This window comes from Triticum dicoccoides, chromosome 6B (assembly GCF_002162155.2).
Source record: "Triticum dicoccoides isolate Atlit2015 ecotype Zavitan chromosome 6B, WEW_v2.0, whole genome shotgun sequence".
Classification (NCBI taxonomy): Eukaryota; Viridiplantae; Streptophyta; class Magnoliopsida; order Poales; family Poaceae; genus Triticum; species Triticum dicoccoides.
The window spans coordinates 191,006,032-191,026,324 of NC_041391.1; the positions used below are offsets into that span (position 1 = coordinate 191,006,032).

The 20,293-nt window shown below is 45.7% G+C and overlaps 1 protein-coding gene across 1 annotated transcript; it reads left to right on the plus strand.

Moving 5' to 3' along the window:
- The first annotated feature begins 5,835 nt into the window (after positions 1-5,835).
- LOC119326263 (auxin response factor 6-like) lies at positions 5,836-11,739 on the plus strand. Its single transcript, XM_037599949.1, has 14 exons — positions 5,836-6,585; positions 6,984-7,102; positions 7,307-7,405; positions 7,503-7,559; positions 7,644-7,799; positions 7,915-7,999; positions 8,178-8,268; positions 8,384-8,548; positions 8,620-8,742; positions 9,074-9,149; positions 9,308-9,455; positions 9,581-10,794; positions 10,888-11,078; positions 11,165-11,739. The coding sequence occupies exons 1-14, from the start codon at positions 6,522-6,524 to the stop codon at positions 11,358-11,360; spliced, it is 2,784 nt and encodes a 927-aa protein (XP_037455846.1). The 5' UTR covers positions 5,836-6,521; the 3' UTR covers positions 11,361-11,739.
- Positions 11,740-20,293: the final 8,554 nt, after the last annotated feature.

The window sequence follows — 20,293 nt, forward strand, 5'->3', positions numbered from 1 at the left end:
CTGTGAAATCCGAGGACGATAGTGGTGATTTCCCTTTCCCCAGGCGAGATCATGGTGCCCATGGCCCTTAATCCACCGGTTCGACAATGGGTGGAGGCTGGGACCCCACTGTTTTGGACCGTTGGTGGTAGGGCAAACAAGGGTTTTAGTTTACGTTCTAGTTACCAGTTGGCGGTGTGGCGGTGGAGCCACGTCGACATGGAATAAGTCCTTCCCGCCTCGTCCTCGTTGCGAGGGTGCGTTTGGCATTGTCGGGAGGCATGTAAAGGGTGGTGTATCCCCAAATTTGGTTCTCTAGATTGAGTTTTTCTTCTGCAGTTTGTCTCAGTGCCGCTGTCCTACAGAGCGGATGACGCCCCGTGTGCAGGAGGATGAAGACTTCGCACCCCAATAGATATTTTTAATTTCTGTAAGGATGCATTCTTAAAGGAGCTGTGCTATTTGATATATTGTCTTGTGCCTTTTCTAAGAAAATACCTTCTAGAAAAAAGAATTTGCAACCAACAAACCCCAATATGCGATGGAGAGATTGACCATGAAATTTGGTTCCATAGTTTTTTTTGCGAATCATAGAAGTTTTATTCCATATTTAAAGAGTTACAGTCGAGAGGCAAAATATTTCGTAGTTTTTTTTAGGTTTGTTACCTCAACATTACGTAGTAAATCGAATTCAGAGGTACTAGTACTATCCATCTCATAAATAAGTAAATTCAGAGTACTAAACCATTTTGATCTTGACTTGAGATTGTGTCGGCAGGGGGCCGGGGGCCGGGGTAAGCTAGCGAGGGTGGGTACGTGCATGCATATGCGTCCGTGCATCATGGAGGGAGGGGTGGTCAGTGTCCTTGCTTTCGTGTGAACGTGCATGCACAGTCGCAGAATTTCGCAGATGCAGGCTTTGTGGTCCGTGTGAATAGTTTTGCAGATTCGCCGCGCCTTTACTCTCGTATATCTGTATGCCGGACTAAAGGAATAGATGTATACGTATGCGCATGTATCCCGCCGAACTGTACATTTTTTGCGCCAAACTGTACATGAATACGCAAAAATTCCAATTAGCATGCATACGTACGTACATTAGCTGCTCGGCGATTGTACGGTGCTCTAAAGTATGTATCTAATCTACTATACGCTCGATCGTATTGTACGTAGTACGTGTGATAGGGATAGCCATTCCTGTTCTCTCCAAGGGAGTAGTGTAGACAGGATGCGCTGCATTTGATAACTACTGCTCCACGGAAGGGAAATTGAGTGTGCCTCTTAAAACCAGCGTAGGATACTACAGAATGAAGAAGGAAAATGTGGGTTATTTTGCTACTAGAATTTAAAGAGAGAAAAGTTGGATGCAAGATATAAATAAACGGGAAGTTAACTGGCAACCAGTCGCTGGGAGAAGGGTGGCAAGCGAACCCCTTTTGACGGTAGTTTTAGTTTCTGACACGTGATCAAACGATGGCCGTTTTAAATGAAAATTGCCTTCTCTGTCAAAAATTGTCATGTCGCTCTAAAAAAGCTGTCATCCCCTCAAACTAAAAATGCTGCCAAAATCGTTCGCAAATGCCACCCCCTTCTGGCGACCGTTCGCCAACTAAGGGGGTCCTAAATAAAACATTTTAAGTTAAAAAGCCTCTTGCTAAAAATCATGTAAATGAGTATTCGGGTTAAGGAATGGAACAATATTACAACTTGACTAACAAAACTTATTACATTAATTCATCCCATAACCTGAAGGTTAGGAGGGGGTGCACTGAATCTCATTGACAAATATCAATGTAGTGTTGTGATTGCTTGTCCTGGTATGATAGAACTATGCTATCTCGCCTTGGGTGTGTGCGTTGAGTGTGGTGGTGGTGTGCGTTTGTATCTTCTTGAACGATGTTGTAGTGATGGTGCTTTATATATAAAGCGGGAGGAAACCCTTTTTCTTATATGATAGAACTACGCTTGAAATTTCTAACACATCTATGGCCTCTTTTGATTCACAGAATAGTAAAGATACATAATTAGAATGTCAAGTCATTCGAATCCTTTAGAATTTTAGTTTGTTTGATTGCATATGACAGGAAAAATAAAGGATTGTTTTCTAGAGGTCTGAGTGGGTGCTAGATTTCCTTAGGACAAAAATACTACAGAATCAATCCTACAAATCAAACAACCAACTTAGGAAAAAAACTTGATGATTCACATCTTTCAAAATCCTATGAAAGTAATTTGAATCAAACAGGCTCCTCAGGGAGATCTCATGCCAATGTTCCATGACTTGTTTAATGGCCAACTACAGCTATTCCACCTGGAACAATAACATTGTTGCCAAAGAAGAAGGAGGCAGTGCGTATTGACTAATTCAGACCGATATGTCTACTCACTGTGAGCTTTAAGATTTTTACTAAACTTGGTACTAACCGACTGACACGGATTGTACATAGTGTGGTGCAACCAACTCAGACGGCTTTCACGCCAGGGCAAAAATATACTAGAGGGTGTGGTTGTCCTACATGAAACATTGCAGGAAATCCACTCGAAGAAACTGGATGGGGTGGTTTTCAAAGTGGACTTCAAAAAGGCGTACGATAAGGTTAAATGGCCGTTCCTCCAGCAAGCCTTACATATGAAGGGATTCGACGATTCCTGGAGGAAGCAGGTCGATTCATTTGTACAAAAAGGCAGCAACGAAATTAAAGTGAATGATGACATAGGTCATTACTTCTAGACGCAAAAGGGTCTTATACAGGGGACCTGACGTCTCCTATCTTGCTCAACATAGTGGCGGTTGTGTTGGCAATACTCATAGCTAGAGCTAAGGAGGATAGCCAAGTAGGAGGACTAGTACCACATCTTGTGGATGGTGGGGTCTCCATACTATAATACGCTGACGGGGGGTCTCCATACTATAATACGCGTACGATACTATTATTTTCATGGAACATGATCTGACAAAGGCTAGAAATATGAAGCTGGTGTTATGTCTGTTCGAGCAGTTGTCGGGACCGAATATTCATTTTAACAAAAGTGAATTGTTCTGCTTTGGGAGAGCCAAAGATGAACATAGACAACAGTTCAGATGTGAACTGGGTACCCTGTCGTTCAGTTATGTGGGCATACCAATTCACCATCACAAGCTTTGTAACAAGGAGTGAAAGTGTATTGAGGATTGATTTGAAAAAAAACTGAGCTGCTAGAAGGGTATAGATTATGTTTTACTGTGGTCGGCTAGTACTGATAAACTCAGTGGTCACAAGTATGTGATGTTCCTTTTGTCTTTCTTTGAAGTACCCGTAGGGGTACGGGAAAGGTTAGGCGTCTATCTATCACGATTCTTCTGGCAATGCGATGAAATAAAGAGAACATACAGGCTCACTAAGTGGGATATCGTTTGTAGACCGAAGGATCAGGGTGGGCTCGGGATTGAGAATTTAGACGTAAAGAATAGATGTCTGCTCAGCAAATGGCTATACACACTTTCTGTTGAGATCGAAGGCACGCGGGTAAAAATCTTGCGTAATAAGTACCTACATTCTAAGACCATGGCCCAGGTTACCTTAGACCCAATGATTCACCTTTCTGGAAGGGGTTAATGAGAACGCAAGCAGCCTTCTCCCATAGGACTAAACTCATCATTGGAAATAGTACTTCGACTAGATTTTGCAATGATACTTGGCTAGGGGAGATGCCTTTAGCCACACAATATCCGTCTTTGTATAATATTGTACAATGTAAGAAAGCTTACGTTGCTACAGTGTTACAATCTACTACTCTAAACATTCAATTTCGGGGATCTTTAGTAGGAGAGCGATGGGATGCATGGCTACATCTAGTGCGGAGGTTGATGGACATTCACCTCTCTGAAGAGCTAGATTCTATTCACTAGGAACTATCCATGAACGGAGTTTTCTCAGTGAAATATATGTACGTAGACTTAATTGACTCTGGTCCGATTTTGAAAAATTAAAGTACCTTTAAGAATCAAAGTTTTTATGTGATTTGTTCACAAGGAGGTGATTCTGACTAGGGATAACTTGGCAAAGCGAAGACGGGAGGGTAGTCAACGATGCTGCTTTTGTGTTCAAGATGGAACTATTAAACGCCTCTTTCTTGATTCATATAGCCTTTAATATCATCTCTCTAAATAGTATTCACACGTTATCTGGGACGCGGCTAAATGGAGTGGAACCAAACATTGTGAGGCATATTCCGATAGGAGTATGCAAATTAATTTGGGCTATACGAAACTGTAGAAATGATATGGTCTTTAACACACAAACTTGTATTAATTTTTTGCAGGTTATCTAGAGGGCCACTACTTGGATCCATACGTGGTCGTTACTCACACCTGTGGAAACCAGGGAGCTTTTGATTACTGGGTCTACCCGATGAGAGATGGTAGCTCAGGATATCTACAACCGGTTTGGATGCCGGTCCAATAATAGGCTATGTGTTTAGTCATCTCGTCTTATTTTGCCGGTTGTGGCAACTATTACCTTATTTTACTTTTTAAGACCCGAGTGAGCTTCTACTGTACCACAGACCTTTTAGATATTTTGCTTAATAATATGGCTGCATGCATCACTCAGGCCTAGGGTGATCCTCGTTTTCTAAAAAATGGTTTGATCTTGGTTTGAAGAACGGTTCTTTGTATGAAAAATACCCAAATGAACATGGATCTAGGGGCACTCTATTTGAATATCTTTTTGTAAAATAATAAAAGAATTCAGAAAATTCTAATCTTTTTTGTGAAACGACTTCTGTGGTCTTCTGTTGCGAATTTGTTTTTCTTTTCGCCGAGAAGAACACCGAAGTCATTTCTTCCCGAAATTTCATACGCGAGTAGAATACTTGCCATATCGCTGCGGAAAAAGTTTCAGAAAATTTTGTGTTTAAAAGTAAAAAATAAAAGTTTTAGTCCATAGCGTGCGTCTAGAACCATGAACCAAAAATTGCCGTCCAGGTTTTGTATATTTATACGGATATCAAACAAGTTTCTGTGGAAAGTTTGCTCTCCAGACGAGTGCCTCGAAGAACCGGGGCCAGCAGAGGTCCAGCACTCCAGTACACTGTTGAGTGAATTTAAATCAAGTCTGGTCTAGATGCATGTGCCCGAAGCAATAAACATATCAAGTCGTACACGTACGTTGGTTTGACCACACTAATGAACATGCAAAAGGAGAAGAGAGGAAAACAATACGTAATGATGGCGAGTAAACATTGGTCAAAAAGGCAGTATCACGGGGGGATCTACACGGGACGGAAAAAGCCCACTAGCTGACCGCGACTGAAAAATACATGTATACACTACTACTAGGAGAAGTTGGCGCCTTCTCATATCTCTCAAACACGTTTCGATATTCCATACTACCTGAGCATTCCGTCATCTCTTTATCAACAGATCGAGTTGCACAGAGGGTTTTTTCAATCGTACAGCAGCCATGGAAAACACATTGACGTTTGTTCGTCGACCAATTTGTCTGATACTCGTGAAACTTCAAAGTGAAATCTGTCTGCTGTAGAAACTAAATTCAGCTAATGATAAAAGATAAATATAAAATTAGTATAAAGTTAAGTCATTTATTTTGAGACGGAGGGAGTAGATTTCACTACAAATCTGACATCATATTTTCAAACACGGCAAATCTGACGTGGCAAGTTATGCTGTGGCCTGCATGATAATTTACTTCAGTGTTAGAAGTGTACCTTTTCAGCCGGGTACATACCTGACTACTTGCATGAATTACACGGGGGCGGTGGAGAAGAAATGTAGAAAAAACTTACCAGAAGCATGCACGTTGCACAGAGAAAAAGTTGGTTTTTAAAGTGGCATGATAGAGAAGAGGGAGAGAGAGGGAGAGAGCGAGCACCACTCGTGGGGTTAAAACCCCAAGAACTGCATTGGAGCAGCAGCACAAGGCGCAGAAGCTGCAGCAAGAAGAACAGCACCGAGAAGAAGAAGTGCACTTCCCCCTCTCTCTCTCTCACTTCTAACTAGGAGCACGAGCACAGTAGCACGAGCAGCCAGGAAGCTACAGGCAAGAAGCAGCAGCAGCGGCAGCTTGCTCGCCACCGGCGGCAGCGGGCGGATCTGCCGTGGAGCCACGGCCGGGTCCTCCGGAGCCGGGAGCTGCCGTTCCGGAGCGCGTGGCGGCGAGATCTGAGGCGCCGCCGCCTTCTCGCAATCGGGAGGCGCGTTTCTTTGCCTAGCTCCCGCGGCCGCAAAGGCGGCGCATTCCCGCCGCCACCGCCGCCTGCTCCGGAAGGTTTCCCGGAGGCGGGGCTGGGGCTCTTGGATCGAGAGGCTCGAAAATTCGGAGTTCTCGGATCGAAAAGGACCGCGCGTTCGGGCCGGGTGCGGCGGAGGCAAGAGGTTTGGCTTGGCCGGTTTGGGGGAGGAGACAGCGATGGTGATGCTGTTTGGAAGCGCTCGTGATTTGGTGTAGAAACAGGAAAACAAAGCCTTCTTTCGTTTTCTCTGCTCCCTCGCCTCTCGGTCTCCTGGGCTCCTGTGTTGCCTTCTAGCTCGCTCGTCAAGTATGAATCTCTCGCCGTCCGCCGCCGCCGGCGGTGGCCTGCCAGATCAGCCGGCATCGCCGGAAGGTATTACTGTCTTGGCATTTCAGTTGGCAGTTTTCGCTTCTCTCGCTTTAAATCTGTGCAATCATGTGAGCCCCATCAACCTATCAATTTATTCTTCTTTGGGTGATTTATGCTTCTTGACAACATAACTGTCATGTTAATTTATCACTAATACACTTGATGACACTGTTTCTGGTTCTTTACAATCTGCCATTTAAATGTTTATAAAGAAATTAATATTTAATAGCGCAGAGTTTCTTGCCAAATTATTTTCCCAGTGAAAGGTGCAAAAGTACTACTATTACTTGTCGGATGCAGGAACCATTTTTCTGAACTTGGATGCAGGATTGCTAGTGTTGTTAACTGAACTTTATATATATCTTTTATGCCTTCTTCTCAGACGATTTTTCCCTTTTCAGTATCAGAAGAGCACAAGTGCCTAAACTCAGAGTTGTGGCACGCCTGTGCCGGCCCCCTCGTTTCTTTGCCTGCGGTCGGCAGTCGGGTGTTGTATTTTCCTCAAGGTCATAGTGAGCAGGTTACTATTCTTCCTCTCAGTAGAACGATTTAGACCGTGAGATGTTGTAGAATATCTACAAGTACCAGTAATGGTTGCAAAATTGATTTCATTTTCGCAAGTTCCCTTTTGAATTCCATGTCTTGCAGCAGTTCTTAGATGGTTCTGCCAGAACTGAAGATTTTAAGACACTAATGGACTCACATGGTTGAGTTTCTACCATAGGTATCGGCATCAACAAACAAGGAAATGGAGTCTCAGATCCCCAACTATCCGAACCTGCCTGCACAGCTTATATGCCAACTGCATAATGTGACCATGCACGTGAGTTCGGATCGATATAACGAATCTGTTTCAAGACCCAAGCAGTACCAGCATTAGCGTTGTCTCATAAACTTTGCTGCTTTCATTCCTTCTTCAGGCTGATGCAGAGACAGACGAGGTCTATGCACAAATGACGTTACAGCCACTCAGCCCAGTAATACAGATTTCCAACTAGTGCCATCTGTCCGTGTACTTCTGTTTGTAGCATACTTAGACTGTATCTTGATTTTGTTTGCAGCAAGAACTCAAGGACCCATTTCTACCTGCTGAGTTGGGCAATGCTAGCAAACAACCAACGAATTATTTTTGCAAAACATTAACTGCAAGTGACACCAGTACCCATGGTGGATTCTCTGTTCCCCGCCGAGCTGCGGAGAAGGTGTTTCCTCCGCTGGTACGTGCTGTTGGTCAGCAATTCTCTGCTGTATCTTTCGAACCGTCATGTTATATTTTCAGATCAACTGAACTGTATCATTTTAGTTATATATTTTCCTTCGATAATTCTGTAGGATTTCACTCAGCAGCCTCCAGCACAGGAGTTGATGGCAAAAGACCTTCATGGCAATGAGTGGAAATTCCGTCATATCTTTCGAGGTTAGTTATCTTGCAGCTACTTTTCTTGGTTCTTATGATTGTGATTTTTTTGGTAGTGTATAGTGCGTATAGCCTTGTATATACCCTCATTTCATACAGCCTTGCTCGATGCAGCTCATGTAAGATTCAAAAACTAGTATATGATGTAAAATAACTTCAAATCAAATTGTTGGTGCAGGTCAACCAAAGCGGCATCTTCTGACGACAGGTTGGAGCATCTTTATAAGTGCGAAGAGACTGGTTGCTGGAGACTCTGTCCTATTTATCTGGTACATCTGCTCTTCCAATTTATTTATTTTTTGAACAGCTAGTGCTCTCCATCCATACCCTACTGTTCTTGGCAGAGTTCTCTGCTGATATTCATTTGTGTCTTTGGTTGATCAGGAATGACAACAACCAGCTGCTTCTTGGAATACGTCGAGCAAATAGATCGCAAACGGTTATGCCATCATCAGTATTGTCTAGTGACAGCATGCATATTGGTCTTCTTGCTGCAGCTGCTCATGCTGCATCAACAAATAGCCGGTTCACTATTTTCTATAATCCAAGGTAGAACAACTTCTTACATATATCTGATCATTATCCTCTCAGATACTCAGATTTGTCCACGTGTTCTGCAGAGCAAGCCCTTCAGAGTTTGTCATACCATTGGCTAAGTATGTAAAGGCTGTGTACCATACCCGTATATCTGTGGGCATGCGTTTCCGGATGCTTTTCGAGACAGAAGAATCCAGTGTCAGGCGGTATGTCAATACTGTGTTTATCTCTTATAGTGATGTGATGTTGTGTGTACATCACATGGAGCTCTTTCCTTATCTTGATTCCACTTGCCCGAAGTATCGAATGTAGACAAGTCATTTGATGCCTTTTATATCTTGTTCTTTGTGTTGTCTGTATAGATAACTTGTTTCAGAACTCCCTAAATTATCACCACTTCTTCACTTGGCTCCGTTAAACTTGTGTCCGTTTTTATATGTATATCTATCTTGCTTGTTTTCTGCTCTGTTGTAGTGAGCTCCATGTTTTCAGTAGCACGTGATATACGTGGCCTAAACTGCCCATGTGTTCTTGTAGATACATGGGAACAATTACAGGAATAAGTGACCTTGATCCTGCTCGTTGGCCGAACTCACACTGGCGTTCTGTTAAGGTAGATCTTGAAATAAGAATTATCTGTTTGTCACTAAAGGCGGACCTTTACTTGCGTAATAGTTTGATTTCAAGTTGATGGTATGTTTTTATATTTTAGACATCTTCTGCCATGTGCTTTAAAATTGAGCGTGCCCTCTTTTTTCTTGAACCATGCAGGTTGGATGGGATGAGTCAACTGCTGGAGAGAGGCAACCAAGGGTGTCTCTATGGGAGATTGAGCCTCTGACGACTTACCCGATGTATTCATCTCCTTTCCCTATGCGACTGAAGCGGCCTTGGCCAACAGGATTGCCTTCCTTATATGGTACAAGTGACGATTGCATCTTTAGTCAATACCTTCAAACGATATCAGTGAACAATCAATGGTTTATACTTTACCGGTTCATTTTATAATGGTAAAAGTGATCTTACTTGTGATGGTTTTTGCAGGTGGAAAGGAGGATGACTTGACCTCTTCTCTCATGTGGCTTCGAGATGGAGCAAACCCAGGTTTCCAGTCATTCAATTTTGGTGGACTTGGTATGAGTCCTTGGATGCAGCCAAGGATGGATAGTTCCCTACTTGGTCTGCAACCTGACATGTACCAAGCAATGTCAGCAGCAGCTTTTCAGAACACGACGAAGCAAGTATCGCCTACACTGCTGCAGTTCCAGCAGCCTCAGAACATTGCTGGTAGATCTGCTCTTCTATCGAGTCAGATTCTGCAGCAAGTGCAGCCTCAGTTTCAGGAGATGCACCACCAAAACATCAATGACAGTGCAATCCAAGGCCATAATCAGCCTGAGTACCTCCAGCAACAGCTTCAGCGCTGCCAATCCTTTAATGGGCAGAAATCGCCGCTGCCGCAGCAGCAAGAATCACACCACCAGCACCAGCAGCAACAGTCACAGTGCATGCAAACACCACAACATCAACAAATGCAAGAACAGAAGCACTCGCCTGACTTTCAGTGTGTACCAAATGGGTTGTCGGTTTTCTCCCAGCTTTCCTCCACCAATCAGTCTCCACCTTCCACATTGCAGACAGTTTCAGCGTTCTCACAGCAGCAGAACCTTCAAGACAGAAATATCAGCTCTCTTTCTCCATCGAATATCCCGTCCATGCATGACACATTGAGACCATTTCCTTCAGAAGCAGGTTCGAACCTCCAAGGCGTGCCAAGAACCACCCCTTTGCCTGTCTCTGACCCATGGTCATCTAAGCGGGTTGCAATGGAGTCTGTGATCCCTTCTAGCTCGCATGTTAACTCGTCGCATATACAACAGTTGGATTCAGCGCCTTCTAATATACCACAAAGCTCCTCATTAGCACCATTGCCTGGAAGAGAGTGCTTGGTGGATCAAGATGGGAATTCTGATAATCAAAATCACCTCTTATTTGGTGTTAATATAGACTCTCAGTCACTTCTAATGCAAGGTGGCATTCCCAGCCTTCAGGAGGACAATGGTTGCATTGCAAGCCTTCAGGACGACAATGATTCGAGCACGATTCCATATTCCACGTGCAATTTCCTGAGCCCTTCTCAAAATGATTTTCCGTTGAATGAAGCACTAGCTAGTTCAGGCTGCTTAGATGAATCAGGATATGCGTCATTTTCGGAAAATTCTGATCATGTAAATCAATCGACTGCAGCGTTCGTGAAGGTGACCGAATTGACTTATCCACCTAATCGTACCAGTAACATTTCTATTTTTTTTTCCATGAAAGCACTTTGAACTGACAAACTTGTCATGTAGGTTTACAAATCTGGAACCTTTGGAAGGTTGCTGGACATCACTAAGTTTAGCAGCTACCATGAACTTCGTAGTGAGGTAGGGCACCTATTTGGCCTCGAGGGCCAGTTGGAGGACCCTGCAAGATCAGGCTGGCAGCTTGTATTTGTTGACCGAGAGGATGATATCCTTCTAGTTGGCGATGATCCGTGGCAGTAAGTTTTTAGGCAACAACTTCCCAAGAATCTTTTGCCGCTGTTTCTGTGTCCACTCTTACATTCATGGATCATGTAATCTGCAGGGAATTCGTGAACAGCGTATCTTGCATAAAGATACTTACGCCACAGGAGGTGCAGCAGATGGGAAAGCAGGGCATCGACCTCCTGAGCTCGGCTCCTGCGAGGATGCTCGGCAACAGTTGTGATAACTACGCTGGCAGGCAGGAATCGAGAAGCCTGAGCACCGTAATTGCGTCGGTGGGTTCTGTCGAGTTCTGAAGATGTGGAGCCTGCGACCCTCGGCTTTTAAGTATGTTTCTGCAGCTCGCCCTAGTCTTGTGAACTGGAACCAAAGCACATAGATCAAGTGTAGCGCAAAGCCGTCAGCGTTCTGATGTTTATGTCATGCATGTGATATAGACCATTTAGTAGTAACTATGACATATTTGGTATGCACGCCGACGCGGATTTGTTCCGCGGAATACCAATGCTGTTGATGTAGGGCCTCTAATATTAGACTCTTTACCCGTGTTGCCCCTAATGTTTGTTTTGGTCATATTCTGTGCACTGATAGTGTTCTGGTTCCACAATGTAACTATTGACGATGTTAGCCGAGGATAAGCCTTTAAGCTGTGGTAAAACTCTCCACGTTTTAGTAGGAGTTTATTGCATGAAATTATGTTAGTGACTAGTGAGCTAATCCTGATAAACTCTCCAAGTTTTAGTTGAGTTAGTGACTAGTGAGCTAATCCTTCTACGTTCGACTTGAAATATATATTGCGTTCCCTGTGTTTATAAGCAACGTATGAGTTGAATGTTGTTACTTTTAACTTAATATTTCTATTATTATCATGACAGATAGCAATTAGAAGTGTCTGCAGTAACAGTAAGAAGTAAGATGGCAAATAGCACGTACTAGCAGTGCTGTTCCTCAGTAAAAAAAGAGATCGATATGGTCCTGGGAAGCTCATGTAGATAGATCCAAGAGGGGGAAGTCACCTGATCATTTAACAATTGTGTACGTATAATTTGCCACCTGCAAAGGCATGCCATGTGCCTTTTGGGGTCCCTATCTGATTGACCATTTTTGAGTGCCCACCCATTGAATTGATGGCTGAAAGAAAAATGATTTCCCTTCTCCTGAGGCCAGTGGTCTATCTGGAGGGTGAATGTGACGGCCTCTCAGCCCAATCACATATCAGTTTCTTCAGGCCCTGATGCCTGTTGTGATCTCGGTGCTCGCCGCAACGTTTCGACGTCGCGTCGCAGTCTCTTTTGGCGCTGCCAACGTGTTACAATTGGTTTGGTTTGGTTTTGTGTTTGCTTGGTTGCGGATTGCGACAAATTTAAAGTTGGATTGCAAAGGCAGGCGCGCGCACGCACACCACCGCCTTTTCGAAGATACGCGCATTTTCCTTGGCCCCGTTGTGATCCCTCGGGTGATCCCCATCTCTTTCAGATCTTCGGCTGGGACCCGGACTCGCCTCCCGGATCATCTTCGCAATCTTGACTTGAGTGGGAAACTGAAACCTGGCGCCGAAGCCGCAAGGTGGAGCACTGCCCCCCCACATTTCCCCCGTGCCTTTTCCAGATGTTTGCCGACGGTGGCAATGTGTCGAGACCGTCAGTTTCCCCGTGTTTCTTCCTGGTGGCCACTAGGCTGATAGTTATCATCACCTCGTGTGATCCTACGGCTGTACTGGTTTAAGGAAGCAGCTTGAATAGTACAGTAGTGCTTTCTGTCCATGCTGCTGCCTTGGACCATCAACTCGCTGTTAATTCTTCACCTTTTGTCATACCTGCAGAATATGGCACCAACTGTGAACCCACTGCATGCCTTTATCGGTGGATAAGTACTATCCATGGACTTCCCCAGAAAGGAACATCAGTACCATCTACTGTGTGTGCAACCCAAAAGGGAGATTTATTGCAGGTGCAGCCAAGTTTGGTTCAAGCTGTGACATACTATTTGTCTGGAGCTGGCCCCGATATCCCAATTAGGGCAAGACAGTACATGCCAGATACACTCGTGAATTATGCCCCCAATGGGCAGCCGCGGTTATCATCCTTGTCTCCGCTTCCCTTGTACTGACATGGCCCGATGCCTTGCCTGATTCATGGCTGCAAACCATCGATTAGCTTCATTCAGTTCTCATGTATTCGTTAGTCAGCTACCAATAAATTACAGCACATGTAATGGTATTCTAGAGTCGTGTTTTTTCTTTTCATTTCAAAAAAAAGGTTAAAACCCCGGCTTCTACTACAATAGATGCGCCCAATCATTTAAGAACCGCTAAAAAAGTCAATAATGGTGAATGCCGCTACGCCCCACCATCTAGAACCGGGGTCACAGCCGATCCGTCCGCATGACCTACCAGGAGCATACACCTGGTGCAGCAGACCCAAAGCGTACACTACATGCACACGCTTCAGAAGCCACCACCACCATCAAATCGCTGACCCATCACTAGGAAAAAGGTCCTCGCTATCCTTGGCAGGCCGACCAGCCATCGACGCTGCCACGACGCCAAACAACACCACTGCCCTGCGCCCATCCATTAAGATGCATCCGTCGCCGAGACTCTGCTGCAACATGCCGCCGAGACCCAAAGACGTCGACGCGGCAGATGCCACGTCACTCCACCTCCTGACGACTTCAACAAGCATTTACTCCGAAACGACGCCGTCATGCGGGAAGACGACACCAAAAGCGCTGCCATTGTCCGATCTGGGAGACTCAAATCAAGGGTTTCCCCTCGGAACAACCCGAGCGAGGAGATGATGACTACAGTAAAAACGAGCCTTCAACAAGGTAACGGCACATAGACACTACCATCGCCAGCCAAGACCGAAGTTGGAGCACGGTTTTCACTGGCAGCCACATCTCCCGACTCACGACCGGCTAGATCACCACCAAGTCGCGTAGATCAGCTCCGCGCTAGCCCCAACCGCGCCGGCATACGACCACCGACCGTGTCGACATGAATGGGACAGCAGAACCAGCCCTCCACAACGCTCTTACAGCACCGCCGCGAGCAGCCACCACCATGTCGTCGCCGGGCGCCATCGCCGGCAGCGAGCTGCCGCGCCGTGGAGGTCCAGATCGGGGGCTAACCTGGATGCTTAGCACCTGGTCATCCTAATCTAGTCGTGTATATTGTTCATGCATTGTTGACACCCACGACCAGTCAAGATGAACTCACAGGGGGGGAAATAGGGAGATCATATGTAAAACAGGCCCGGGATATTAGGTACTACTACCTCTGTTCCAAAATAATTGAAGTTATAGGTTTGTGTCAAGTCAAACTTATTTAATTTTGACCAAGTCTATATATAGGAAAATAACATCGACATTGATGGTGCAGCGTCGATATCAAGGATTAGAGCTAAGAGCATCTCTAGCAGATCCCACTAACAGGGCCATCTAGCAAAATAACCGCCGGTTTACGAGACGGAGGCGATTTTGCCGGCCTGAATAGGTCCCGTATATTGAACCATCCCGACTTTTTTGCATGATGCTGCAAACCGCAGCCCATTTCCACCATATCTATGGGAGACACCTCTCTTTTTGCCGGATACCCTTTCCTTGGTGGGAACTCCATTCCCACCCGCTTTCGTTCCCGCCCCACTCCCGGCCATCGTCGCCACAGCTCCCCGCTGGTTCTTGCTACCCTGGCTGCCTCGCGCAGTCTGTTAGCTCCGCCGCCCCGCGTGCCACATCTATTCCACCAAGTTTGAGGGCAGGGGTTGTGCCTATTTGTCTCCGCGGGCTCACGGTCGGCGCTGGTGCCATCGATCCGCCCCGGGCTTGGCGCACAGCCTTGTAACCGGCGGATCCAGTTGGTTCCGGTGCGAGCCTCAGAATCGGTGGGGGTCGCCTGTGGGCGTCGGTGGAAGGGATTTCGACCAGTTTTGCTTCGGACGTATGGGGAGAAGAAATGGGTGGTTGGCTTTGCTTCGGCCGGCGGGGGAGAAGAAAAGGGTGGCGGGCTTTGCTTTGGCCAGCTGGGAAGAAGAAAGGGGCGGTCGACTTTGCTTCGTGGGAAGGTATGTTCAAAGACCGCGTTATTTTGATTCAATTTTGATTAGTGAGGTTCGGGTAAAATTCACGGGCGTGAATTTTTTAGATGGATTGGAGTTTGTCCTCGTCGTCTTTGTTGGATGATTCAAACATAGAAGAGATGATCCTCGACGACGATGTCGACAACCTAGTGTTTCTGCATCTCATGGAGGAGATTGAGAAGGACCCGAAGAAAAAGCGCCGCAGATCCACCGTTGGCCGACTATACCTTCCCCGCAACCAAGCTCTCGGTGACAAGATGCTCATGAAGGACTACTCCGCCAAGGTACCGACATATTCAACTTACCTATTTCGTAGGCGATATCGAATGCGTACATCTCTTTTCGTGCGCATCGTTGAAATTTGTGAGCAGAATTGCGTTTTTCACTCGGTGTAGGAATGCCGCTGGTTTGCTTGGCTGATCAGATATCAAAAATATTAGCGGCGATGCGAGTGATTGCATATGGTGTTCCCGCCGGCTACACGGATGAATATCTTCGTATTGGAGAAGATACCACCATTAAATGTGTCTGTGTCTTTGCGAAGACAATGATCCAGATTTTTGGCCCGGAGTACCTTCAAGCTCCAAACGAGGAAGACACAAAGAAGCTCATGGCAATGAATGAAGAAAGTGTTGGGGAATGTTGCAGAAAATAAAAAATTTCTACGCTTCACCAAGATCAATCTATGGAGTTCATCTAGCAACGAGAGAGAGGAGTGCATCTACATAACCTTGTAGATCATGAGCGGAAGCGTTCAAGAGAACGGGGTTGAGGGAGTCGTACTCGTCGTGATCCAAATCACCGATGATCCTAGTGCTGAACGGACAGCACCTCCGCGTTCAACACACGTACGGTTGGGGAAGACGTCTCCTCCTATATTGATCCATCAAGGGGGGAGGAGAGGTTGATGGAGATCCAGCAGCACGACGGCATGGTGGTGGATGCAGCAGCGATCTCGGCAGGGCTTCGCCAAGCTCTACGAGAGGGAGAGGTGTAGCGGAGGAAGAGGGAGGCGCCAAGAGCATAGGTGTGCAGCCCTCCCTCCCCTCTATTTATATAGGGCCCCTAGGGGGGGCGCCGGCCCTAGGAGATCCAATCTCCAAGGGGGGGCAGCGGCAAGGGGGTGGCTTGCCCCCCAAGCCAAGTGGAGGCGCCCCCACCCCTAGGGTTTCCAACCCTAGGCGCAGGGGGGGCCCAAGGGGGGGCGCACCAGCCCACCAGGGGCTGGTTCCCCTCCCAGTTCAGCCCATGGGGCCCTCCGGGATAGGTGGCCCCACCCGGTGGACCTTTGGGACCCTTCCGGTGGTCCCGGTACAATACCGGTGACCCCCGAAACTTTCCCGATGGCCGAAACTTGACTTTCTATATATAATTCTTCACCTCCGGACCATTCCGGAACTCCTCGTGATGTCCGGGATCTCATCCGGGACTCCGAATAACTTTCGGGTTACTGCATACTAATATCTCTACAACCCTAGCGTCACCGAACCTTAAGTGTGTAGACCCTACGGGTTCGGGAGACAAGCAGACATGACCGAGACGAATCTCCGATCAATAACCAACAGCGGGATCTGGATACCCATGTTGGCTCCCACATGCTCCTCGATGATCTCATCGGATGAACCACGATGTCGAGGATTCAAGTAACCCCGTATACAATTCCCTTTGTCAATCGGTACGTTACTTGCCCGAGATTCGATTGTCGGTATCCCAATACCTCGTTCAATCTCGTTACCGGCAAGTCACTTTACTCGTACCGTAATGCATGATCCCGTGACCAAACACTTGGACACTTTGAGCTCATTATGATGATGCATTACCGAGTGGGCCCAGAGATACCTCTCCTTCATACGGAGTGACAAATCCCAGTCTCGATCCGTGTCAACCAAACAGATACTTTCGGGGATACCAGTAGTATACCTTTATAGTCACCCAGTTACGTTGTGACGTTTGGTACACCCAAAGCACTCCTACAGTATTCCGGAGTTACACGATCTCATGGTCTAAGGAAAAGATACTTGACATTGGAAAAGCTCTAGCAAACGAACTACACGATCTTGTGCTATGCTTAGGATTGGGTCTTGTCCATCACATCATTCTCCTAATGATGTGATCCCGTTATCAATGACATCCAATGTCCATAGTCAGGAAACCATGACTATCAGTTGATCAACGAGCTAGTCAACTAGAGGCTTACTAGGGACATGTTGTGGTCTATGTATTCACACATGTATTACGATTTCCGGATAACACAATTATAGCATGAATAATACACAATTATCATGAACAAGTTAATATAATAATAATCCTTTTATTATTGCCTCTAGGGCATATTTCCAACAGTCTCCCACTTGCACTAGAGTCAATAATCTAGTTACATTGTGATGAATCGAACACCCATAGAGTTCTGGTATTGATCATGTTTTGCTCGCGGAAGAGGTTTAGTCAACGGATCTGCGACATTCAGATCCGTATGCACTTTGCAAATATCTATGTCTCCATCTTGAACATTTTCATGAATGGAGTTGAAGCGACGCTTGATGTGCCTGGTCTTCTTGTGAAACCTGGGCTCCTTGGCAAGGGCAATAGCTCTAGTGTTGTCACAAAAGAGAGTGATCGGCCCCGACGCATTGGGTATGACTCCTAGGTCGGTGATGAACTCCTTCATCCAGATAGCTTCATGCGCTGCCTCCGAGGCTGCCATGTACTCCGCTTCACATGTAGATCCCGCCACGACGCTCTGCTTGCAACTGCACCAGCTTACTGCCCCTCCATTCAAAATATACACGTATCCGGTTTGTGACTTAGAGTCATCCAGATCCGTGTCGAAGCTAGCGTTGATGTAACCCTTTACGACGAGCTCTTCGTCACCTCCATAAACGAGAAACATGTCCTTTGTCCTTTTCAGGTACTTCAGGATATTCTTGACCGTTGTCCAGTGTTCCTTGCCGGGATTACTTTGGTACCTTCCTACCAAACTTACGACAAGGTTTACATCAGGTCTGGTACACAGCATGGCATACATAATAGACCCTATGGCTGAGGCATAGGGGATGACACTCATCTCTTCTTTATCTTCTGCCGTGGTCGGGCATTGAGCCGAGCTCAATCTCACACCTTGCAATACAGGCAAGAACCCTTTCTTGGACTGATCCATATTGAACTTCTTCAATATCTTATCAAGGTATGTGCTTTGTGAAAGACCTATGAGGCGTCTCGATCTATCCCTATAGATCTTGATGCCTAATATGTAAGCAGCTTCTCCAAGGTCCTTCATTGAAAAACACTTATTCAAGTAGGCCTTAATGCTGTCCAAAAGTTCTATATCATTTCCCATCAAAAGTATGTCATCTACATATAATATGAGAAATGCTACAGAGCTCCCACTCACTTTCTTGTAAACGCAGGCTTCTCCATAAGTCTGCATAAACCCAAACGCTTTGATCATCTCATCAAAGCGAATGTTCCAACTCCGAGATGCTTGCACCATCCCATAAATGGATCGCTGGAGCTTGCATACCTGGTTAGCATTCTCAGGATCGACAAAACCTTCCGGCTGCATCATATACAGTTCTTCCTTAAGATAGCCGTTAAGGAATGCCGTTTTGACGTCCATCTGCCATATCTCATAATCATAGTATGCGGCAATTGCTAACATGATTCGGACGGACTTCAGCTTCGCTACGGGAGAGAAAGTCTCATCATAGTCAACCCCTTGAACTTGACGATAACCCTTAGCGACAAGTCGAGATTTATAGATGGTAACATTACCATCCGCATCCGTCTTCTTCTTAAAGATCCATTTATTTTCAATCGCTTGCCGATCATCGGGAAAGTCTGTCAAAGTCCATACTTTGTTTTCATACATGGATCCTATCTCGGATTGCATGGCTTCAAGCCATTTGTTGGAATCTGGGCCCGCCATTGCTTCTTCATAGTTCAAAGGTTCACCATTGTCTAACAACATGATTTCCAGGACAAGGTTGCCATACCACTCTGGTGTGGAACGTGCCCTTGTGGACCTACGAAGTTCAGTAGCAACTTGATCCGAAGTACCTTGATCATCATCATTAATTTCCTCTCCAGTCGGTGTAGGCACCACAGGAACATTTTCCTGAGCTGCACTACTTTCCGGTTCAAGAGATAGTACTTCATCGAGTTCTACTTTCCTCCCACTTACTTCTTTCGAGATTAACTCTTTCTCCAGAAAGGACCCGTTCTTGGCAACAAAGATCTTGCCTTCGGATCTAAGGTAGAAGGTATACCCAATGGTTTCCTTAGGGTATCCTATGAAGACACATTTTTCCGACTTGGGTTCAAGCTTTTCAGGTTGAAGTTTCTTGACATAAGCATCGCATCCCCAAACTTTTAGAAACGACAGCTTAGGTTTCTTCCCAAACCATAATTCATACGGTGTCGTCTCAACGGATTTAGACCGTGCCCTATTTAAAGTGAATGTAGCTGTCTCTAGAGCGTATCCCCAAAATGATAGCGGTAAATCGGTAAGAGACATCATAGATCGCACCATATCCAATAGAGTGCGATTACGATGTTCGGACAGACCGTTACGCTGAGGTGTTCCAAGCGGCGTGAGTTGTGAAATGATTCCACATTTCCTTAAGTGCGTACCAAATTCGTGACTTAAATATTCTCCTCCACAATCTGATCGTAAGAACTTTATTTTTCGGTCACGTTGATTCTCTACCTCATTATGAAATTCCTTGAACTTTTCAAAGGTCTCAGACTTGTGTTTCATCAAGTAGACATACCCATATCTACTTAAGTCATCAGTCAGAGTGAGAACATAACGATAGCCTCCGCGAGCCTCAACACTCATTGGACCGCACCCATCAGTATGTATGATTTCCAATAAGTTGGTTGCTCGCTCCATTGTTCCGGAGAATGGAGTCTTGGTCATTTTACCCATGAGGCATGGTTCGCATGTGTCAAATGATTCATAATCGAGAGACTCTAAAAGTCCATCAGCATGGAGCTTCTTCATGCGCTTGACACCAATGTGACCAAGGCGGCAGTGCCACAAGTATGTGGGACTATCGTTATCAACCTTACATCTTTTGGTATTTACACTATGAATATGTGTAACATTACCTTCGAGATTCATTAAGAATAAACCATTGACGAGCGGGGCA